Here is a 25,259-nt window from a genome sequence, read left to right as displayed (position 1 = left end):
GAAGGTTTATTGCAGTGTATCCCAGATCATTGCATGCTTGATCCGTGGTGAGACACTGACCCACCATGAAATCGAAACTCCTATGCCATGAACCGAAAACAGATGGCCATCAACATCTTGCCTCATCTTTCTCCTGGCCCTGCTGAAGTAAGAGGAATCCTCCTCTGTCCCGGTGTGCTGCGCTTGCCCTGCAAGGGAGATCTCCTATACAGCAGTCAGGCATGTCCCTATTTGACCTAATTTTGCAGCCTGGCTGGATTACACAAGAGGTCAGTGGGTGACTCCTCTGCAGGGATTAGACCCCGTGCTCTTGCCCAGTGCAGCCACCCGTGCTCCCTGCCAGAGCCCGGCCGAGGGCGTGCGGAGGGAGGATTACAGTGCAATGCTTGCAGATGATAGGGATTAGCCAGCGGTATTCTAGGGAAGCTGTTTTCTTGAAAACCCTATGTTTGCTGTTCGGAAAAAAGGCCCTGGGTGCTGTGTGGGTGGAGAAGGGAAGAAGAACCATTCTCCTTGGCTATTGCAATTCTGTAGCAAATAAGACTTGCTTGCTTGCTAATCACAAGATTTAAATCTCCTGGACAAAAGAAATGTAAACCAGGAACTTGAAGGGATTGCAAGACCAGCCTGCTTTGCCGTCCCTCCTGTTGTGTGGAGCACTCAGGTGTACATATACATTCTATGGAGAGAGCATGCTGTGCCTGTAGGTGCCTTCTGCAGGGGTATTTTTGTGTGTACAACTTTGGGTCTGCGGATATAATTAGATGAGTGATCACACATACACTGATGAGCTTGGGACAGAGTTTTAGAGGTGAGCCTTACCAGTGTAAAAGCTGGGGGGCACTTGCAAGTTTAGGGTGTGGGTCTCCCTTGGAAGCAAAAGGCTGGGGTTGACTCTCCTCTCCGGATCAGCTAGCATCACCTCTGGTGACAGCGCCTGCTATCATGGCACATTGGGGTTTGGATAGCATTGAAAGCATAAGTGTTGAGAAGACTAACCACCTGGTTTTCCAGGATTCTGCTCTCCATATGGCTGAAGGTGCTCTGAGATCTGTATTTGGATGTGCTGGCATCGTCCATGCAAGCAGCACCTTAAAACACCTGCACACGTGAAGAGAGAGGGCTGCTGGCTGCTGACTATTAGGCAGGAGAAAGAGATACTTCACCCCTTGCTTTTTCAATTAGTGTTTCTAAAGGCCTTTTGGATCAGCAGATAGACTGGGCTATTGAAATGTCATGTCTTATTAGAAATTGATCTCCTGTTAATAGGCTTTAGGCAAATTAGAACGGATTATTTGACTGGAAAACACACGCCAAAACGGAGGGAAATAGGAGGAGCATGGAGTGTCACCAGCCCCTTCCCCGTCTTTGCCGAGATCAATAGAGCTACATCATGTAACCCAAATCAATGGAAAAGCAGAAATAGATGATCGTCATAATGGCCTGACATTAGATCATATGCTGTCTGCTGTGTCTTTGCCCCCTCGCCATGCCAGGAACAGCAGCCAGCAGTTCCAGCGTCCGCTGGGGAACATTAGGTTCATAAAACAGGGAAGAACTGATATTGGAAAAGCAATGAAGGATTAGAAGCCCCAGCGCAGTCGTAAGGCTGTGGCTGGGCAATGCTCAGAGCAGCCTGGATTGATGTGCTGGGCTCCAGGGCTGCTTGGATCTCCTAGAAATGAAGTTTGCAGATCCTTAATCCAATAGTGAGAAATAATGATGGTGATTTCAGTGAGAAGCCCTGAGAGAAGGAGAGGCAAGGAGGACAAAGGAGGGACGCCTCGGGATACAGGGAGGACAGAGATTGTCCTGCCAGGTCTGAGTTTCCCTGCCCCAAAAATATTTCTCCTCCTTTCAGAGGCAGTGCCACAGTCGTGTTTGTTCCCTCGCACCCAGGAGGAGGCAGCAGGGATGGATTCTGAGACCTGCGGGGCTTTGCCTTTGAAATCCACCCTTGCAATCTTCCTGGCAGCCACTTAATCACCTCCCCTGGGAACCGGGGCAATTTCATGGCCAAAATAAACCACCAGCATGACTTGAGCGGGAGCTACTGGAGCACCAGCTGGAAGCATTGGGGCCAGCGATGACGAATTCCCTTTAACTTCATCAGCCCAGGGGCTGCTGATGCTGCAGAAAAGCAGAGTGTCGGGGAGGGACAGGTTGGCTGAGTGAGCCATGGTTCGCCAGTTCCTCTTCCACTTAGTTATTCATTTAATTATTTGTAATGACTACCATCCAATCAGTGTCTGCTCCAGCTGTCTGCCTGGCTGGCCATCATGATCCAGCTCCTGACCAGACTCTAAGGAGTCCTGGATGGGTTTCAAATGCTTTATACAAAGGAGTTAATGGAGAGGGTCTCGTTTTGACTCTGGTGGGCCAGGAATGATGCTCTGGGCAGGAGGTGATGGTTTTAGAAGAGTAGGAAACAGCTGAGCTCAACTGGCATAGTGGAAATGATCCATTCTTTTGCTGCCAGTGACCAGTCCAAGCTGTGGGGAGAATAAAATAGAAGTGAGGTGGTAACAGGAGTCCCCATTCAGGAACGTGCTTCTGAAGTGAGTCTGAAGACAATTTTGAAGACAATCAGTTGTCCGTGCTTAATTTGCTGTGATTCATACAGCAGAGCAGTCTTAAAGTGTATGAACTGGATTTTTCTTGGATAAAACAAAACTGGATGATGTTAATGTGCTCCAAACACTGATTCAGTCTACGGGATCAGGCTTTGGTGGGTCTGAAGTAAAGCTCCTGAAGCACATCTAGTGTGCATGCTGGATTTTAGCAGCAACAGTGTCCCTTTACAGATAACCCCTTTTACGCTATGCTATTTGCTAATGTAGACATACAGTTTGGGAGAGGGTTTCCCAGCTCTGCTGCTGGCATGATTGGTCACTTCACTTCTTTCTCACCTAGCCTCCCCATCTGCACAATGAGGCTTTCCAAAAGAGACCGTCCCCAACCAGCTTAGCGGAGCAATAACATGCTAACAGAGGGACATGGTCCTCTCAGACCACAGGACAGGATTGATGCTCCAGTCTGGAAGGCAGGCATTTCTGTTGCTCTGGTGAGCTTAAAGATGTTTGCTTTTTTCCATTATCATGGTTTATCTTCCAGCAATGGGACTAAGTGCTTGCTAGCATCAATTCCTTCTTTGTCCTCCAACCCCACTGCTTTTTCTTTGACCCTTTTGAGTCCATACCCATGATTTGGAGGAGTTTATTGTGTCCCTCTCTTCGAACCATGTGATCCCAACCTCTAAAACCCAACTCCCTCTTAGAAGTGTGTTTGAGGCATCTACCACCAGCTTGCTGGGAGACTGTGCTCAAGCATCACCCTCCTGTGGACCCCACAGCAGCTTGGGAGACCCAGATAATGCTGAAAAGCACTAGTCGAGTGATGGAAGGTATCTTCTACCATCTTTCATCTACCAGACCCGTGGGCTGATTGCCAGTATGCCTGTAGGGCTAGCCATGGCGAGGATGGGAGCTGAGGGAAGGCCAGAGCCTGTGTCTTTAAAGATTAATAGTGTTGTTTGCTCATTAAGGAGATCATTTTGAAGTCAGCGCTAGCCAGAACATTCGAGTGCAAGCATCTGTTTGCTACTGGGAGAGGATATTTATTGTCTGATACTTCAATGGATGTAAATAAACAGCCAGACCTAGATAATGTTCAGACAAACAAACAAACAGCTGCCAGAATAGGTCCCCTGGTAGTTGACCTTCGTGAAGCATCATGCTGATGTTTTAATAGCAGCTGGCTTTGCAGAACGAAGCCCAGTGAATACAGCTTTCCGGGAAACAGGATTAGTGTGCAGCCAGACCACATTGGTCCCCGGGAGCTCATCACATGTGTGTTGGGTTAAAGGAGGGCAGGGAACTTGGGGTGCTGAGTAGAACATCTTGTGGTCCAAGGAGCGTGTGCCTGTCCAGGACAGACGTGTAGGCAGTGGGAGCAGGTATACCTGTGGTGGAGGTGATGAACGTGTTTGTGGAGGAGTGTGTACATGTCTGGTAGTGGTGGTTGTAGTGGACTAAACATTTTGAGACTCGTGTATGGTCCTGGAGCCCTCTCCATTGCTTTTTGCTTCCCTTCCTCTTGCCTTGCAGAGGTGCTCATGGTTCACAGGCAGTTTCAAGGAGAAATCCCCACTGGACTGTCAGTCAGGCTCTAATCGCGCAGCCTAATAAGAACATCTTGAATATAAGAATACGCATACTTCAGTCAGAAGAAAATCCCCGCACCCCAGCTCCACATGGGGCTTGTGGCTGATGCTGGCAAAGAAGAGCAGGAACAGAGCAAACTGCTGGTGCATGCTTCAAATTCCCTGCAATTGGCAACTTGGGGAGCTTTCTGAGCAGAGATTGTATCCATGTCCCTGACTTTAGTGGTGATCACTTGCAGGCTGTGATGAGAATCTTCTCATTACCCCTTCACAGACTCTTCTTTTGTTTTTTTTGCTAATCCAAATGCCCTGGTTCTAGTGGGTGTCTGGGAGCCAGGAATAAATCTCTAAGAGAAATTGCTGTTGTGTTGTTTGATGCTCAGGACTGAGAAGAATGTGCAGGGAAGGTGGAGATCCTCTGGGCTCCGTGCCTGGGGTTGAACATAAGAACGCCAGAGTTTAAGACAGGTAAAGGGATAGCTTGAGTTAAGGGCCAGACTTCTGGCTGCAAGCTACGATAATCACCTCTTTGCTGGAGCAGGGCTTACACCGTCTGTGCAGCGTGGGTGAATGTCTGCCAGACTTTCTGGCCTTCTTCTCAATTTTCTTTTTACTTAGCTACTAGCTTTAACGAGAGAGAGAGAGGTTTCTGCACTTACAGTTGTTGGGCTGTGTGTGCGTCAGTGCACGTGTGTGTGTGTTTGCACATGTACGGTGGCATGAGCCCTGTTCCTCCCTCCCTCTCTCCCCCTCTGCTAAATAATGATTTTGCAGGCAATTAGGCTAGCAATAGCTGTTAAATCGCTTCTGAGTATCTCTGTTTTCCTAGTGTGAAACCTCTGCAATCTTTTACCTGCACCAAATGCACAGGGGAGATCCCTGGGGGCTATGCCTCCTATCTGCATGGTTTGTTAACTCCAGCCAGCTATTTCTCCAGCCTGCCTCTTCCATCTCTGAGCTCTTTCTCCTCTAATGGGGCCTGGCAAAGGCTGAGGACAGTGACTGAGCCCTGGGGTGATAATTGCCTGCTTACATATCTAGTGGCCTACAGATCTGACCCTGACGATGCTGAAAAATCAAGGTCAAAGCAGCAAAGACATAAGGTTTGTTTAACACAGTGATCAACAGAGAGAGCGAGGATCTTCTGCAGCCCTCTGACAGGGACGAGCAGCCACAAGGGACTGGGGGGAGAGGCAGAGTTGAAACAGCAGACAAAGCTCAGCAACCGCTCCTTGAGAGTGAGAACTTGGTGCAGGAAAGTCTCCGTGAGAAATAGGAAAGGGTCCTGCCGTGGGGGCACTCGAGCTGCCCTAGGCAGAGCCCCAACAGGGAGACTCCTGTGTTTCTCAACCTTGCGGCCCTTTCTGTGTCTCCTTCCTTTCTTTCTCCTGACTGTCCTAAGAGGAAAGAGTCATCCTGAGCCTGTTGGCCTCTTTGCCCTTGACCTCATGGGTGAATCACATCAGCGTCCACTTTCAAGAGGAGAGACTCTGAGGAGCTGAATTCACCCTTTAGGGACCATGGACACGAGCAAGCTCTTTCCTCGTAGGCAGAGACAGCGGGAGGCAAAGATGTTCAGTGCTAGGCTGCAGGCCCTGCCCTCTTTGTGTGTTGATGTTGCCATGTGTGTTGCTGTCATCGCCAGATCCACCAAGATGACAAACTAACTGCAAATCCTCTGGTGTCATTTGACCAGCCCAACAGCACATGCCTGCACGTGCACCCATTTCTACGGAGGCTGATGGATAGCACATAGCATCTAAGCATCCCTGAGCACCCTCCACACCCTTTGCTGTCGTAGGGAGCCCCTCTAACTCCTCTCTACCTCATTTCTCCTGTCTTTCCTGGGGGAATAAAATTTCTTTGTTGTCATATAGCAGGTGGGGAGATTGAGGAAAGACAAAGATAAGAATCTGTGTATCGGTGCTGCCCTTTGCTCATACAGGTTTTCCAGACCCTTTGTCATTCCCTCTCTTCCTTTCTCTTTGCCTTTCTAATATAGACGATGATTCAGGCTCAGTTTCTTGGATGAAAGGTTGATACAGAAGGAACAAGCTCGTGGACTGTGCCAGGGAACAGTGGAAATGGGTCTTGATACCATAAGTTCTCCACAACTTGTTATTTCCTTTGGGTGGGAAGGGTGCTTTTTGCTCAGCTATCAAACTGCACAAGTGCAAACCAGGGACTGGGAGCCTTTGGTCTGCCTTTGGTCAGGAAGGTATGGAGATCATGATGCGGAGCATGAAGCACATCCACTACAACTTTGTTTCTTCTAGGGAAGGGTACTGTGATGTTTGTGTTGCTGCAGGATAGAAGATTTTCTGAAAGTGAAAGGCAACACATTGAAAACATAGCAAGGGAGATATAAGGAATGTGGATGCATCTCTGAAACACATGGCCATGGGGTTTGCTGAAGTACAGAGCATCACAAGATCCAGAAGGACCCGACACTCTTGTGGATAGCTAGATTATCTTGAATTGTGATTATAGTATTGAAAGGGAGTACAAACGTTCTCCAGCTGCTTTTGCACCCAATCTCTAGAAATTGGTTTTAGACAGGTAAAGAAAACTCTGGTGGTTTGTGCATTTTCTTTTGTATCACCGGGTCACGGTCAGGGATAGACTGGGACTGTGTGTCTGGTTCCTTCTCATAATTCCAGTTATTGATGTTCCTAAGTGACACCCTGTTATGAGATGTGTCTGGAATCATAAGGTGCCATATTTGTGCAGGACTGATTTCAATATCTGATATATGTAATCATCAAGAGAAATAGTCTGTGTTGTATTGTACACTCTGCAATAATATATTGCCCCATGGAATATTAGCAATAAGAACAATAATATTGTCTGACTAACATTTGAGTGAGTCAGTCCTGCAGACTCTTGTGTATTTCTTATCTTTTGCTCATCATCACCACAAATTCTGCCCTTTGTGCCATCATTTTCAGCTCAGTAGATTTGTCCAGGCAATGACAGTAACACAGTGATAGGGCCAGATAAAAGTAAGCAGGCTCTGGATTGTTCTTCTGCAGTGCTCTCGTGTTGATGGGACCAGCAGAAGCAGTTAAGCCTGCTTTATCCTTTAAGTGAGGAGGCAGGGGAAAAGTTCACTTTGTGATGACAGTCGTTGTTGTCTAAAAGACCTGGACCACAATACATTTCTCCAATGATTATTCTACGGTCTCCATGGAAGGAAGAAAAATAGTCACGTTCTCTCCCTGCTTTTGTTTTTGCTCTGCAGATCCGTGTGGACGGCACCACCAAGAACACGCTGGAGTATGAGATTGTGCAGGTGGTGGATACTGGCCCCATATTACGGGATATGGCCTTCTCAGTGGATCATGAACACCTCTACATCATGTCTGAGAAGCAGGTAAGAAAATCCCTCAGTCCATGGTACTTTGAAAGCTTTTAGCTTGATCATGCTATGGACATCAGAATGGCACATGAAGTTCTGATAGTGAACACAGTTACTACAAAGATGTGCTCCGTTGTTGATCTCATGATTTTTCGTGCTTAGAAACCATTGCATTTATATGCTGATGCAATTTTTGAGGGGCCAGGGGCAGAGAACTAAGGGGGCAGAAACCACCCCCGGCATTGCTTTATGCAGTACACGTCCTACTGGCTATATGACAAGGAGTTGCTACTGCATCTGCTGCATGTCACATTGCTCTCCACCCCCATTCAAACTGTGGCTACATCTGCCACAGATACAGATAAGTGTAACGCTGAACCATTTGACTCCAACTGGAGTATCTGGAGAAGCTGGAGCCTCTTTGAGACACAGTGATGAAGAGTGTAGGACGCTGCCTGCCAGGGTGCAGGCGAAGTCTAGCATGACATTCCTGTTGTGTTATTAGTATTATTATTGAAAATACTAACAAACAGCCAGATTCCAGGGAAAGACCAATCTGGGTGTTCAACATGGAAGTCTGGCTGATTTCAGCAGAGTGCTTGGCCTTAGGAAGTTTGCTGCTTGGGGTGGGAGGAGGAGGAACTAGTTTTGCATGAAGAAATCCATTGTATATAATTAGTCTTGTGGACATGCAGGGTTCCTTGAGTTATTGTAACTGGCTGATTCATGCATGCTCATGAGGAACTTTAGATCCACAGGAAAAAAGGAGCAATAAGGGATTGTGGTAGGGTGATGGCAGGTGCCCTACAGTGCAACTTCAGTGGAGGCCACCAGTCTAAATGTGATATGTTCACCCATACAATAATGTTCAATGATGCATTGAGCAGGTATTACCCACCTGACCTTGGATCATGTAAGTGGCACCAAACACAAAACTCCCACTTGATATGCCTCTTATTGCCTTCATGAATTGCCTGGAGGATGCCTACATGTGCCAGTAGCACTTTCAGAGCAGTGTGATTTCCTCCCAGTATTGCCCAGTTCCCTAACTCCAAGATCTGCCCTAGATGTTGTGTGGTGTGCCCTGACCTCTGACAGCACTGCGTTGCAGTGGTCAACAGTCAGCAGTCTCGAGGATGGAGATGGGCCACAATGTCCCCTCCTCTCATCCACCCTTGTGGGCGTTTTACCACCCACAAATTCCTGCCTTAAAAATGCAACAGTGAACAATCGTTTCCTCTTTACCTGCCATGATTTTATAGACCCTCCTCATATCCTCTTCAGGTGGCTCTTCTCCAGGCTGTGGCTAACAATGAAATTATTAGCCTTTACGTAAGCTAAGAGGAGTTTTCTCCTGCCCCATAAGGCCGGGAATACATGCGGTTTTTGGAGGGAGGTGTTTAGCAGGGTTGCTGTGGTCCAGGCACTCAGATATGGCAGGCTGGCTATCCTTCTCCACATGCAGAGTAGGGGGGTTGTAGTTCCCAATCTATGACTGTCATTTATTCTGCTTGAACCATTTTATTTTAAATGTTTTGTGCCTCTGCAATGTCTCTGACCCGCTCCGTAAGCTATGGATATTTATACCTAAAATTCAGAGTGGGGAGGGGAGCAACTCTGTAAATTCGTCTTTATTAAAGAAGCTGTGAGATGACAATAACTTAGGAGAAAGGACGTGATGACAAAGCTGGGATTGCTTTCTCATCTGCTCCATGCTGGGCAAGGATGGGATGTCACCTCCAGTGCTGAAGTGAAAACAGTCCCAGTCACCTGTTGGGAGGGAGCAGGAAGCTGGAGGCAGGTGATGCTTGCAAGCTCCTGCAAGACTTCGGTCAAGACACTGTTCCTTTTTCTCATCCTTTTACTCTGTGGGTCCTTTCTTTTTCCTTTGAGTAGAATGGGGCTCCTTTCATGGTCAAAGCCCTTGAGCATGATGATACACCAATAATCAATCCACTGATTTCAAGTTTGCTCAGAGTGTCCTTTTTGTGCAGGCCCATTTGGCAACAGGTCAGCTCAGATACCACACCTGGCTTTGTACAGCCCTTCAGATTTACAGAGACAAGATGTTTGGCTCCCTTGGGCTGGTTGGTCTCATAACACCCAGGAGGTGTCTTGATTCTCTCTAGGAAAGAGCAATGGGACAGCACTGTTCATTTACTCACTTCCTTAAAAAATGAAATCTGAAACAAGAGGAGCAATTTGTTTTTACTCCAGAAACTTCCAAGAACATATTCTTGCTGGTATGTTGACTACTTGCACTCCCCTGATGATTACAACATGAGCAGATTAATTTTGTGGTTGGCTATTCTGAAGCACAAGCTTAGGCAGGTTTTTTTAGGACTACAAGTTGTTGATGGAGCCCTATAGAGAACTCAGGAGCCCTGAGTCTCTTGTGATTTATTCAATCATCTCCTCCCACCCATCTTTGAAGCCCAAGGGTGTCTGTATGAGAGAGGTTAGTGAAAAGGGCATGGACTGTTATTATTTAAAATCTGATTCAATTTTGTGAAACACTCAACGCTACAAAAGCCTTTTCCCATTTGTGATTTTATCTGCGACATGGCAAACGATGCGAATGACAGCGCTGCCATCATGGCAATACAGTCACTATCTGTGCACTCATGATATAAAGCACTTGAAGTGCTCAAATGAATTAACATTTGTAGGGCCTCGGTGGCTGAGAGTGGGTGCAGGGGTTTGCCTTTGCTGGAGGCAGGACTATGAACAGCGTGGAGGAGTGCAGGCTGGCCTTGGGGAGCATATATCCCATCCACTGTACAAGCCACGTCATAGAGTTCTTTTCACAAATGGATGAAGATCTGACTTATCAGAGGTTTTCACTGCCCACAGAAATCCCCTGGTATTGTGAGGTCTGTGGAGATGAGGGACAGGAGGGTGATGGCTTGACCCGACCTTTTCAAATGCAGGCAGGCACCAGGGCTGGTCCTATCCCTGGAGAAGGAGAAGGTTTCTCCTCCCTCCGTCTGCTGGGCTCAACCCTGGCTGTGCCCCGGAGATAAGAGCGATTTTGTTGGGTGCGTAGCAGCTCCATTAAAAGCAGTTTTGCCAGGCTTGGCTCCATCGCTCACCAGTCCTCAACAGGAATGGAAGCCCCAATGATAAAGCCAATTTCTCCAGCTTGTCCCAGTCCTATCGTGGCTCTGGCAGTCCCAGCAAGTGTTGCTCTTGCCATGCCCCAAACTATTCTGCAATGAGGCGTTTGGATTCAGCTCAGCAAGGCACCCTTTAACTTGAAACTTCTTCAAAGAGCTGTCACTATAAATCTGGCTACAAAAAGAGGCTTTCTGGTGCTGCCAAAAAAATATGTCTCTTGGCCTTTTTAAGGTCAACATCTGCATGGGAGCACTTTCTTCAGTGCACTGGGGGGGTCCTTGGGTTGCACATGGGGGTTTTCATCTGGAGCTGAACTCCCTGGGCTCCAAGGGGGAATGGGGGACCCAGCTCAGGCCTGCGGTCTGTGGCTGAAACAGGTCCTCCCTTGCAGCTCCTCTGAATGCCAAGCGCGCTTGTTGGCACTATCAGACATGCCGTGCTCTCAGGAGCAGGACGCAAGAGCTTGTCACCGTCAGAGGGACTCCATTATATATAAATACATATTTTATAGGGAGATTGATTGAATGAGGGAGATGGGAAGATTTGTCACCAAAACCCAGAGACACAGTATACAAAGGTCCTATCACTTCACAGAGGTGCGGGCTTATGCATGTTTCAAGTGCGAACGTGTGTTTCAAGTCCCTGTCAACAGAGTGGGGAAGGGTTGGTGCATGCATGGAACCTGTCATGATTTATCAGGAGATCTGCCATTTAGTCCCAGCCTTCACAAAGGCTCCGAGTAAGGTACAAGCTGGACCGTGTTTCCCACTGAACGGGGGTCTTGCGTGGTGGAGGCAGGGAGAGGGCTGCTCCGGGGTGTCATTTCCTCACTTATCTGTCTGAATGGCACTTGTCCCTGTATCGAGATGTTCCCTGGGGGTCAATGGGGATATCGCTACATTGGAGGCTTGGGCTGTTTCTTTTTCCTTCTTTGTTTCTGGTGCGCAGACACTGGAGAGTCCTCTGCCTCACACACTGATCTAAGGGGATGAGGAGCAGATGGGAAATGCTGCTGGAAGAGCAGGGGAAGGAGGCCTGCAGTGTCTCTGCATCTCCTCTGCTCCTCATCACACACGCACATGCTTCCTTAGGTCCCTCTTCCTCCTCTAATCCTCTCTCTGAATCTCCTTCTCCTCCCAAATGGGGAGCCTGAGCCTACAAGTTCCGTGGAGCTCTCTGCAGGGGTTAAGATGCTTCTTTCACCCCTTCCTCACTGTCCCTGCCTCTCTGATCCCATCCCTTTTTGTGACCCTGTCGTCTCATTTATGGATTTGTACTTGCTTTTCTGTCACTCCTCCACTCCTGGCACCCCCTGTTCCTTTGCTCTCTCCTCTTCCAGCTGCCACCACGCTGCTGGCTGACCATGCCTTCTTGCCTCCTTGATGCTTAACTGTTGACATGCACATGCAGCCCAGCTCTACATGTCAGGAGGTGTAGGATGCTCATATTTCTGTTGTGGCTTTGGATTAGTATTTGGAAGGTCACCTCCATCACCCCCTAAATATCTCTGTTTCATCATGTTGGACTCCTGGGTCTCTCCCAGTGCTAGGTGTGTTTTGCAAAGCTGACGCAGCACCTGGAAGCAACTCCAAGACATAAGAATCTCAGCTCTTCCCTTTGATATAGAGGGATCAAAGGAAAGAGCTAGAGAAAATGAACTTAAAGGCTTAAAAACCAGAAGGCAAACAGCAAGAGGCCCCAACTTCATATTATTAAAACCCCAAGGCTTTGAGCTGCCTCCTACTTTTCGTTTACTAATGGCTAGGGAAGACTCTGTTCTGAAAACAGTTTATGAATAACGCTACATTTGACTCAAGGAAAGAGATTTGCTGTCCTCTGTTCAGGCAGGTTTGTTTCGTGCAGGTGAGTCAGCTTCACGCTCCAGCGGAAAATTGTCCATCTTCCCTGTAAACTAGCAGAAAGTCATCTATGATCTGAGAATAAATCACATCTGTGCAGTGCTATCATTCCCTGAAATCATTACAGTATGTCGAAGGTGAGACCGGTAGGGTCATGCGTAGCAGAAGCAGATAGGTATTTTGGGGGCTCTTTTAAACTTTGCCAATGAAATACGAAACAAATATGCACTTCAACTAAAGCATGGCAGAAACCACATTTGGTAAAAATTAAGTAACAGTATTGCAAATCATGTTGACAGGGTCTCTTTGGCATTTCTGTGTCTGTTTCTCATTAAAATGGGGAAGGCTTATACCTATTTGCCTCCTGAGATTTATTCTTCTCTTTGCCACTGAGTCACTGTCTGCAACAGAATTATTGTGTGCAAATTAGCTGCAAAAGAAGAGGTGATGACTGGCTAGTTTACTTCTGCTTTCATGACCACTGATTAAAATCTTGTCTGCTGCTTATGTTATCATATCAATTAGTTAAAACAATCATTAATAACTTTACTTAATTAGAGCTTAATTTCTTCAAATGTGGTCTTTGCATAAGATTTCAATTAGCATTAACTCCTAGGTTTGGAGTGGCTGTTTCCAGGGGATTGTCAGTTTGAGGCTGTCCCCAGAAACACTGGCTCAAGATCACAAGTTTTAAAAATAACTCAAGAGTTTTTCCTTTTAATTTGCATTTGTTTGTTTGTGAGCCATCAGGTTGTGTGCAGACCGTGTTTTTCATCATTGATCCAGAACCAGAAAAGACAGAAATGATCTTGTTTGAAAATAGAAAGCTGAGATTGTCTAATAGGTGTGACTTTTTGACCTGGGGATTTAAAAGCAGCAGAGACACCCATAAACTGTAACTTTTGGCACTGCTGTTGCAGATTTCTTTCGTTCAACTCTGCTGTCTTGTAGGGTCTTGGAGTATTGACTGTCAACCTGTAGAAGAGGCTACTGCACATAGTGTGAAAGATGACCACTCTGTGCACATCCACTCTTTGGAGATGGTCAGGTCTTCTGCAGGACCCCACTGTTCAACTTCTGAAAGCCAGGAAGGAAGGGTGTCGACGGTGTAGACTCTTCCTTGGAGTAATTGACTGCTCCTAAACCAGACTGACATCCTAGGTAAGATCAGGGACATCAGAGCTTCTAAGAGGCCCAAGTCAAGACTTGAAATGCATACTCTCTTTGCAAAGATGCGTCATGTTAGGCTCTCTCTAAATCCTCAAAAGAAGAGGCCTCCAAACTGCCCAGTTCATTGCCCAGCTGCCCTGCTCTTGGGCAGTCCTGCACAAAACAGGGAAGAACAGTTCCTAGAGTTCGGTCAATCTCTAGCAAGCAATGAGTGTAATCCCAGTTGGCAGCAAAGGCAACTTTTGTTCTCTTTGACTCTTCTTTCCTACCCCGAAAATACCACTCATCACCCTCAGCAATATCAGAGGCTGAACTCCGCTCTCCCTTGCATTTGCTTTCAACTAATTAAAGGCCTGTTAAATAAGGTCAGATGCCTTCTGAGAAACGACTGCATGGATGGAAAATCCTGCATGGATGCTCAGCTAAGGATGGAAAGGACACTGTGTGAGTGCCTGTGTTTCTCAGCCAAGAATGATAAAAGTGATTTGGCCCACCGGCAAAACTGCAGCACATTGCGCTGCTGACTCTTTTGAAATAATTCTTTATCAGCAAAAGGCGTATTATTGCAAAAAGTCATAGTTGAGCTTGATTTTAACTCGTTTGCTGCTAGTGCATGGGTATCCTAGGAGTAAGCAGTTGTGGGATAATTAAGGGAGTAGGGAATCCCTTAACCTCCTGCTGGGTTTGTTGTGTGTTCCAGCAGGAATGTAAATAACTCAGAAAGCTGGGGTAGGCAGGTGAGGAACCAATTCAAGGTCTTGGAGGTGTCCCAAATGAGCCATTTATGGCAAGAGAAGAAATTCCACCGGGGGCTTTCTCCATCCCGTGAGAGGCATGGGCATTTGGAATTTCATCTCCCACTGTCCCTCAGCCTTGGGCTTTTCACACTTGAATTAAGCTCTTTTTATGCTTTTGAAATGCTTTTGTAAGCCAGTTTGATGCTGTATTCAAGTGCCCCACTTTGCCCTAAAATAAGTACTATGCTGAATACACTGGAAAGGAGAAAAGGTTTGCGGTTGAGAGACAGTCCAGGATTTGGGAGACCTAGACTCATATCCTGCCTTGCTCACAGAGTCCTTGTACAGCTGTGGGCAAACCACTGTAACTCCATGTGTCCTGAAGGTACAGAAGATATTTCCAAGATCAGGACCTCTTTTGGAGCTCTCCGCAATTCCTGCCACTGGCTATTGAAAACTCAGGCCTCCTCCTGACACCTGAGGCTGGTGTCCATGCCCTAATGAGAGCTGGAAAGCTTTGCCAGATCCCAATGTTCAGAGGGACATTTGCTATGTTACCATCAGGTATCTAGTCTGAGCTCTGCTGCGTGTATTGGAGAGGCAAATGCTGCTTGAGAGAATAATTGTTCTCCTCTTTGTAGCCATCCTGTAGATGACACTAAGTTATAGCTTTCTTGATCCTATCTAGAGGAACGTTGACAACCCAAGCTGTGTAGAGGGGACTAGCTGGGAGTGGTTTGACAGTCTTTCACTGGAGGGAAGGATTTAATACAAAATGCAGGTCGGTATCCCTTTGCTTCATGCTTGGCTTTGCTTATCTGTGCCAGAACCCTGTCTCTTCCAGACCTGCCCCATCCCAGAGAAATGACTTCTCTGCAAGCACATTACATTAATCACTGGGATCCAGCTGGGGGGGAGTGGATCAGTGCAACTGCTCAAGTACTTTGAATACATGTATCTTAGCCATGGACAGAGTCTAAACCCTGCTTGCTGGCAAGACATGAATTCATATAACTGCCCTCTGGGTCGGAGTACTGCTGGTGGAATTTTACAGCTGATGAGCAGAGGGGGCTGAGTGACACGTCCTTGGTCATGCCACATGCCTGTGACAGAGTAGTGCGTCAGAGCTGAGTCTCCCAATCGCCCCTGGGCTAGCGTTTGGGGTGCACTTATGTCCATACAGATACATTAACACAATTTAGTGCCTGATACAGTTTTTCTCATTAAAAGACCTATGTTCAGTCACAGTGGTGGCATATTCGTGCCTGAACTCTACAGTTATGTCCTCTTCTATGTGTCCAATGTTTGAGGGTAGAACTACGGCTTTCACACTGCCATCTGTGCATCTGCATTTGGCTTGAACTTCAGCAATGCCTAATGTCTGCATTCATCTCTTAGCTTGCCAAAGAGTCATCCCCATGCCAGGATGCTTCCTCCACAGGCTGCTCAAAGAAGCAGCACAGGAGCTGGAGGATGCACGGAGGCTTTCGAAGGTGCTGTGTTCCTGTAGAGGATGGTTTAATTCGTCTTTGGGACTCCTTGCCTTAAGGTATCCATGTGGTGGACACCATTGTAGGGTGTTGCCTGGAGTCATGACATGAGGAATGAGATAGGTCATTCAGTCTAACCAGGTCTCCCTCCTTCTGTCCCCTGTGTTTTTAAGTGGGAACATTGGTCCTTCTAATTCATGGGGCTCTGCTTTCACAAAGTAATAGCTATCCCCTGCCTTGCACAGAGGACAAAAAATGAATAAGACTGGGGGAAAGAGTGAGCAATGCCCATAAATGCAAAAAGCATTTGTAGAGTCATTCCCCGGGTGAGAAATGGCAGGGACTATCGATCCTCAGGAGCGGGTGATGGGTGGGAAGCCATCCAGACCTATCCCCTGGAGCACAGTGCTGCCCGGCACACGACGTGTGGGTCATCTGGCACTATTGATTGCGGTGCTGTTCCTCTGTGGTGTGGCCTCTCTGGGTCAAACACTGACTGCTCAGCAGAGCTACAGCGCTGTTTGGGGAAAACGAGGCGGATCCACGGAGTTAAATGCGTCGCTCCTCTTGTTTTAAACAAAAAATCCACTCCCATCTCTCTGAGTCCCGCCAGACTGATAGGTTCTGGTTTCAGCTGGGAATAGGTCAGAGTATTAAGGGCAGCTCAAGGAATTTAGCTGGAAATCTGAAAATCTCCATCCTCCCCTCCCCCAGCCCTGACCCTGTAACAGACCCAGAAGAAGGGGAGAAGAAAGAGGAAACCTAAGAAGCTGGTGATTACATGTGAAGCCTGGCAGATCTGTAATCCTGGACTCCATTAAACATCTGTCTCCTCCAATCTCACTGACAGCCAGATCTCCTTCTCTCCACTACCTCGCACAGATCTTACATTTGCAGGTCACTTGAAAGCACCAGTTGTTAATCATCCCCCTATATTGGTATTCCACTCCAACCCAGCCTGGGCACCAGTGCTCCCGGGGAGGGAGGATTTGGGCAAGACAGAGACCCTGGCTCAGAGGTATAGGTACTTCCATACCTCTTGGCTTTAAGCTTTTAAATCTAACACAAGCTTGAGTGCTTTCCCGGATCGGTGCCTGGTGGCTGTCAGAGACCATTCTCTTAATTACTGCATTTTAAATATGCTCCTATAATTGTTTCCATTGCTGGCTCATGTATTTTATTACTTTCTTTGAGGCAAGTGTTTGCTGTCTTGGGGTTTTCCTTACACCATAAGTGCACAGAGTTATCATTTTCTAATGTCTTTTCTATTTTTCATGTGATACCACTGAACTCCTAAGCATGCTCTTGTTGGTGGGGATTAATAGGCATTTCGTTGTCAGGCTCAGGGAGAACTTCTTTAAGCGCTCCAGAATTTGCTGTGTCTTCTGCACTGATGGCTTTGAGTCTTTCTTGCTTTAGGGCCCTGCTAAATATCGTTCATCACTTTATATTACTTGATATAGTCATTATTATCATAGATGTGTGTAGTACGAACAGGAAAATGAAATCCATTCCAGAACCTGCCCTTGAAAGGCAAACCAGGTTTTACGTTCTTTTCTATTAAAAAAGAACTTTAAAGTCATACTGTGACGTTAAAGTTTTTTCCATTTTTTTTCAGGGTTTGTTTGGGTTTTCTTCCAGTTTTTGTGATTTTCCAGTTTGTGATTGGAGACAAGCGTACTCAACTACGCTGAAAATTATTTTCTTGTTTTATTTCCTAACTGGATGAGGAAGTAATGGGAATCCTTGAGACCTAATTTAGTTTGTCTTGCTTTGTTTTTTTCCTTCAGAAATATATTTTGAACCAGCAAACTGAGCACTTGGTCAATACTCTGTTATATAGGGTGTATCTGTATTTTTGTTTGTAGTGTAGGTTTGGCCTGCTTAGCCACTTGCGTAGATGGACAGTGCAGCCCAGGAAGACACCCAGTGCTGTAATGACATTCCCTAGAGTCCGGGCACAGACCTGTGGTTGTGTCTATAGGATAAACGTAGCAAGACCAGGGTGTTTGGGTGGTTGGGAAGATTTGAGGGGACAGAAAAATCGATGCAGAAAGTTGTGTGGATAGATCAGTGGGTGTTTGCCTGCCCATGCAATGGATGTTGTACATGGACAGGACAAGTTCTCTGCCAAATGCCCCATGTGTCATTGCCTGAATAAGAGTCAGGTTAAAGTTGGGACTTTTTGAAATAATGGTCCTTAAACTTAGATCTGCTGTTTCATCCCAATCCCAGCACTTTTCACATCATTCTGACTTCCTAGAAATCCTTTCCTTTAATTCACCTGATGAATTAACTTCTTTTCCTCTAGTCCTGAACACCTATGTAAATACCTGCCCTTGTGTCCCTCCTCTGAGAGTTTGGATCCATGGATGCCTTTGTGATGTATTTATGAACTTGTAAAACCGTTTGGATTTCTTGAGGTTGAAAGACAGTGTTTGTACAAGATCCCCGCTCCCATGACATCATTTGGGAAGCTTTCTCTGGAAGGAACCTTCCAAGCACTTTTGAAGTTCACATGTCAGTAGTTTCTGCCCCAAAGAGCAAAGGTAACCCACGTGTTTCCTCCAAGCGTCACATCAGGAATGTGTTTTAACGGAATATCACCTCCAGGATGATTCACATAATTAACATTGGATTCACAGAGCACCGGCACAAAGGAGACAGGCAGACGTTTGCACTGAGCTAGCCTCCATCAGGACAAAGTATCCTTTTTTCCCAGCAGCTATACTAATAAATGCAATAAACCAGGGAACAGTCACTGGCACCGAGACCAAATGCTGCAGTGTGGCCTGTGCCTGTAGATCTCAGCTCTCTTACTCTCCCAAAAGAGGGTAGCTCCATCCAGACTGTGTAGGGAATAAACCCAAGCCATTCCTGGACGTTGTTTGAGAGACTGCAATTTGGACAGCCAAACCCATGCAAGAGACCATGAAGAATCTGACGGCGTGGACTGTCAGGGCTCTGCAGCACCTCTCCAGCTGCAGGAGGATCCACGGGGGTCTGTTTTTCCTCCACACCACTGGTCATCCTGAAGCCTTTAACCCTGGGAAGGGAAGCGTGTGTAGTGTTATCTTTTATAGGGAGTTTTCAGGGCCAGCAGTCGGAGGGATCCTCTTTTGGCTTCCTCATGATACAAACTCATCTGCCAGCCGTTGGATGGAGAAGAGGTACATAACTCCCTGATTGCTATTTTTGCATTCCCTATAATTGTTTCTGAAAACAGTGTTGACATTTAGGTAAGGCTCTTCAGGCAGCTGCTGCTGCAAATACTGAGCACTTTGAGCCTCCCCGTGTGCTCTGTCTGGGCTAAAGTGTTTCATGCTCTGCTACAGCCGGCTCCGAGCGAAATGCTGGTAAGGCACAGGACGTCTTTCACCCACAGGATGCAGTGTCGAAATGAGCCAAGAGAGATTTGAAAACCCTTTCGTCTCCGAAACAGATGGGGAGATGTTTTTCTTTTCCTTCTGAAGGGAGCTGTGTGCTCTGTTTTTCAAGAACAGCCCTCCCAGGCTCTCCTTGGCTTGCAACCCTCTTACAACCACCGCATCTATTGCTAGGCAAGGAGAGGTGAAGAAGCAGGTAGCAGAGCTCATGGCACACTTTTGAACAACTCGTGGGTTATGGCCTATCGGTCCTTACCCCGAGCACCTTTGCTTTCGTTGTGGCCTCAAATGACACCATTGAAACCAAAGGGCATTTGGCAACTGGGTCAGACCCAGAAACCAGTGCAAAGGAAGACTCTTCTTGCTCTCTGTGAGCTGCTTGGTGTGTGAAGGAAACCCCTCTCCTTCCACACTAAGACACCAAGAAAGGGTTGTGGGCTCATGCGTCTGTGCTATAATTGCCTCCGAAGTGGCCTTTTTCATTGCTACTTCACTTTTATTTTTCCTCTCTCTCTCCAAGAGCATTATCTATTCCCGAGACTTTCACCTCAGGCCATTAACTGGCAGGTTGGTCATTACAAACCACTTGGCAGTGACTGATTGTGCGGGTCTCTTTTGCTACGGAAAATGTGGAACTGATTGTCTGGGTGACCCCATTTGACCTCAGGAATTCTGCATTTAACCTGGCTTTAGACATAATAAACTCGAGTAATTAGCAGAGAAATTCAGCGGTGACATGTCTAATTGATTGGAAATGCCAGTCCTCAATGAGACGCGAAGCTCTGCTGAGGGGAGCCCCCTGACAGGCGGCAGCGTGGGCTGCGAGGGGGTCGTCGGGATGCTGTCAGGAGGCAGGAAAATGCAGGGAAGGAATGTGAAGCATGCTGTAGGTTTGCTTTTCTTTCCAGCTGAGAATGCTGCAGGTTTGCTTTTCTTTCCAGCTAATGGACTTGGTGAACATGCTATCCATCACTAATTACTTATCCCTATACTCAGCACTTTCCCAAGGTTGAGCTTGCACCTTTGGGAAAATCCACCTAATCTCTGCACAGTCCATCTTAACCGTGTGCTTGCAAAGAGAAAACACCTTCTGTGATCCTCATCCGAAAATCCAGCAGTTTGTGCCCCACCAAGGAAGCAAATATGGGCCCTGTTTGAGAGAACATTGTCTTTTTCAGGTCATACGTTGATGATACCTTATCTCCCGTGTCAATATGGATCTGTAATATCCCTTCCCAGGTCTTGCATTTGTGCTTCTAGACTGACGACAGTTGAAAAAAGAAAACATTTAAAATTATTTTCTTGGTTTGGTTTGTGCTTAAAGCTGGCCAATTTACTGCCCTGGTTCACGGCAGGACTTCAGGACCACTTGTGTGCACACCTTGGAGGATGGTACTCTGTGACATGGGACCAGGAATGGCCTGGGAATGGAGGAGGGATTACTTTCATCTGCTGTTGCTGCTTTTTTTTTTTTCCTAATCATGGCTTTCCTTGCTCCTGCAAGCAGTGAACTGGTAGCCACATGGGCTTTAGGTTACATCTGTACCAGTACTAGGGAGCATGACCAGGCACCGGAGGTGGATTGTCTCATCCATTAAATTGGTGTGATGGCACTTGGCACATCCTCACCGTGGGGCCGGCAAGCTGTCTCCCAGACAGTCTTGGACATGGTTCAGGGACGACCATGTCCAGTGACAGTTTCTGAGAGGCAGTTTGGTCGCAGCTGCTCCATTTGCAGGCTAAGAGAGTTTAATGATGTGTACATCTGCTATTCTATACTCACTGGCCTTAGGACCAGAGAGTAATGCAGGGCATATTAAATTTACCAGTGCAGATACAACTTTACAGAGTAGTACAAACACAGTGTTATGTGATTTGTGTAGGTAGGTTCGAAGTCTCTGTACTACTCCACAGGACAGGAGCTATTGCAAGCTGTCAGCTTGAGCATTTCATGCTTTCAGCTTGTACTCCTAATTAAACATTTGAAATATTGATTAAGAGCTGAAGTCTATTTTGTAAACAGGGGCAGCAGAGGCGAAGAGTGGGTACATGTTTGGGGAAAGCCCACGCAGCTTGCTGGAGCAGCCTTGCTGTGTGCAGTGGGGTCACTGAGCTGGCAGCATCCTCTGGTTAAGGCTGTCTACAGATGCAGGGGCGTCCCTTGAGGTGGCTGTCCGTGCTCAGGGATAGCTGCTTGTTAGCCACCTCGAGCACATGCTTGACCACAAGGACCTCATGTTTGCGTGATGCAAGACAAGTCTCTGTGCGGCAAGAGGTCTAGGAGGGGCTGGGAAGGTCAGCTGTGATGTTCTCACGACCTGTCAGTGGTGCTGCCCAAACAGCTATCATCAGACACAGGAGGAGGCTGTTCTTCGCTCACCTCCGTGTGCTGATCTCCTGGGCTATGCCAAAATCACCAGGTAAACAGGGCCAGCACAGGCTCAAACAGTGAACACCACCAGCAGCACCACGTAATTATTAGCACGGTTCCTGCCGTGGGTTTACCTTGTGCCAGGCAGCACTCCTCCAGGCAGTGCTGAGGCAAGGCTCAGGGAAATACCATGGGCAGGACCGGTCCCTGGGGCAGTAGGGACACATCAACCACATCTTCAGGAAAAAAGGGAAGAAAAGAAAATTCAGGGATGTAGACACTCTGCTATTCACCAGCAAGGCTTTAGAAGGGTCCTTGGCCTGTTTTATTTGGTAATGTGGACACATCCTCAGAGGATAACGACCTGTTGCAGCTATCACACCATGAAGGCTCTTCGTTTGCTAATGCAGTGGAAATCAACATGTCAGTGGGGGGTCCCTGGGTTTCACAACCCGCTGGTGTCTCCTGCTGATCTTTAGGTACCAGGTTCACCCACCTCTGTGCATCCAAGCTCCTTCCGGACTGGTTTGCTTGAGGTGCACCACCTCCTCCCAGCAAAGGGAACCTCTGAAAACCAAGCCAGGGCTTCAGGAACAATTTTATATCCTGGATCAATAAATTAAAAAGCAAAAAGAAATACAGTGACAACACCATATGCACTGAGGCATCCTGCGGAGATTGTGGAGTCTCAAAACAAACATTAGATGTGTAAACAGTGTATCAGCATTCCTTCGTGAGGGTAGCTGCAGATCCATTTACTGCCTTCTGATCATTTATGTTCATTATTTTTCATAGCTAAACAGATAAAAGTGCTTGTGGCAAATATCGTAGGCTTTCCCTGCTCCCACGCAAGCCAAACAGCCCCCATTTCTCTTTTCTAGAGTTTCTTTTTGAACTGACAATCAATCCACCCACTACTAGTTGTGGCACAAAGTTTACACAACCAACAATTTGCACTGACTCCTTGCCCCTGTCTTCAGTGCTCAGACAGCTTTGGGGTGTTATTCGTTCTACTTAGAGGAACAACAGTAATGGTTGTGGTGCAAAAAGATCTTTTAAATACTGAAGTATTTGTATTTGTGTTTGAGTTTGTGTGTGTCTTTGCTTCCTCATGTAACTGTTTAGGAGAAGGAAGGAGAATTCACACATGACAAAGAACAGCAGTTTTGAATCATTTTTTCTTAAAGCAGAGGGACTATTTGTAGGTTTTAGCATAGACAGTTTTACCCCAGTGTCCAAGAAAAATAGCAAGCTACTTTACTGGGCAGCTGAAATTTTCTTCCTCAGCTGGGTCAGGTCCCTGGAAATGTCCTGTGCATTTCAATGGGACAATTTTATTCTCTTTTTGCTTGCATTTGTTATTTTTTTTCTGCCATCCTGTCTCTCCAAGAAATTAACTTCATTTTTTTTATTTCGTCAAGTGAAAGGTCACCCTGAATTTAGTGCTCCATTTGTGGGGAAAAAAAAAATTTGTTCTGGCACCGTGATTTGCTCTTAGCCTGGGATGCTGCTTTTTCTCTTGTTGGCCGCGAGAATGGTCCTGTGCGACACAGACCTGATGTAGCTATTTATTGGCTCCTTAGTGATTTCTTAAAAGATTTCATAAAAGGCTACAGCATTTTCCTAACTAACTGCCATCTCTTTTGGGTTGGACTGGGAGCAGGCTGTGTGTGAATGAGTTGCTCTAGTGGCAGGAGCCTCGTTGCATCTTCTCCCCATCATGCAACAGGTTTGTTGTGAGACGATGTGGGTGGCTGGAAGGATGATGCATGAGTTCATCATATATAGGACACACAGAAAACCTGGACCTACTGCACATAGGTGGATCTGCTGTGATGTTCATGCCAGGTCACAGGGCAAGAGGAAAGCCATGTCACACAGACGTTACCTGGCACTCCTCCGAGTTACATCCCTCCTCCTCCAGCTTAAAAGAAGCAGCAGCATTGCGCTAACGTAAGAAAGTCACAGCCTGCATGGGTTAGACAGATTTCTGCAAACCTCAAAGTACAGAAGACAGGAAGCAGGGAATCAGGCTTATTTTTGTCTAGCTGTAAACATTTGCAAATGATAAAGCATATAGGCTAACTGTCATATGATGAATGAACATGCAGCATTTTGTAAATATATATCCATGCTTATGTAGGACCTCAAAGGGTGTTACAAAACATGAGCCTTGTTCTGTAACCCTCTGTGTGCTCAAAATCTTCTGAAGCTGCTGACATCTTTGGATGCTCCAGTATATACTTTTATACATATATATACCCAAAAACATGAGAATCACCTTATCTGCCTGGGGAGCACATCTGGGATGGCAGGCAGCATGTGTTTGGCAGTGCACGGTACCATTACGCTAATGCATCTGCAAATGCATCGGGAGGCTGGCGACGGGCTATTTGGATAATGTAGTGGCTGGGCTAATAAAATTAGCCTCGCATTCACAGCCTGAGTGGGGAGGAGGGGAACTGTCCCTTTCAGTCTTCCCAAGCATCTCCTGACATCTTATTCCCCCATGACAGCCCAGGAAGGGAAGCAGGAAAGGGGGAGTCTTAAAGCGGAGGGGAAATGTGCTTACTGCACTAACACACTGCTGGTGCTTTCTGTCCCAGTGAACAAGAGGGGGGAAACCAAATCACTGGGCCAGGATGCCTTCACTTGGGTGAGACGTGTGAGCACAGAATCCAGGAGCCCTGAGCCACCGTCATGCTTCACAAACCACCCTTCCCTCAAAAGGGGCAAGGTTGGAAATGCATTTGTCACTTGAGCTCCAGACAGCAAACGACGCTGATTTAATTAACCCAGTGAGCCCTGCTGGCCTTGTCTATGAGAGCTCAGGACATCACGATGTGTGGATGAGTGGAGGCAGAGTGCAGAGTGAGAGGGGAAGAGGGCGAAGACACGTGGCCATTGGACTGTCAGAAGCCATCTCAAACCAGTTTGCTTCTCACAACCAAAAGCCCTTTACAATTAGTCTTGATGTGATTTACATTTACTTTAAGGCATCTGCATAATGGGATATAATGCACAGGAAATGCAGTCACGAGCTTCTGAAAGCTTTTGGGGACTGACAATTCCCACAAAGCATGAAATCTCCCTTTTACTGCAGCTGGAAGTGAGTCCAGCCTTTACAGAGCATGTGTCCATGGGCTAAAATGCCAGAAATCTACCTACCAATTTCTCTGACCTGTCAGCTGTATTTATGAAGTGCCCATCATCATGGTGTCTGGACGTGCCCTTTCTTTTCCACCATTGCTATGGATTTATTGGGACCTTGGACTTGTTACTTAGACACCTCCCCCAGGCAGGAGGATTTTTATCTCTAGCAGAGCAAAACAGATGAATGTTGCTTTGCTGTCAGTCAGGGGAAAACCAAGGGTTGCTGAAAGCTGGACCTCCTCTGCCCACACGTGGCAGGCTTGGTGGGCAGGTTTACTGTGAGAGAGATCAGTCCTACTCGTAGAAAGTCACCTTGGTCAAGGGCCTGTGAAATTTTAATGCTCCCCACCAAATATTGACTCACCGAGGGCGTCTGAGTAAGCCTTTTGTGGAGAAGTCGATATTTGTCTGACGTTTCAGTGGATAATGTTGCTTTTCTCTGAATTTCCATTGGAC

The 25,259-nt window shown here is 46.9% G+C and overlaps 1 protein-coding gene across 1 annotated transcript in view; it reads left to right on the top strand.

The window, feature by feature from the left end:
* The window catches only part of PLXNA4 (plexin A4), a 456,388-nt gene that overhangs the window by 221,813 nt on the left and 209,316 nt on the right, over nt 1-25,259 (top strand). The window contains exon 4 of the mRNA XM_050892199.1: nt 7,404-7,535. Within this exon, the coding sequence (XP_050748156.1) occupies nt 7,404-7,535 (132 nt within the window). The remainder of the gene's footprint in view (nt 1-7,403; nt 7,536-25,259) is intronic.

The sequence above is a fragment of the Gymnogyps californianus genome, chromosome 1 (genome assembly GCF_018139145.2).
Source record: "Gymnogyps californianus isolate 813 chromosome 1, ASM1813914v2, whole genome shotgun sequence".
NCBI classification, from domain to species: Eukaryota; Metazoa; Chordata; class Aves; order Accipitriformes; family Cathartidae; genus Gymnogyps; species Gymnogyps californianus.
Note: the sequence above shows the minus strand (reverse complement) of the source record. Positions and strands in the feature narration are given on the sequence as shown.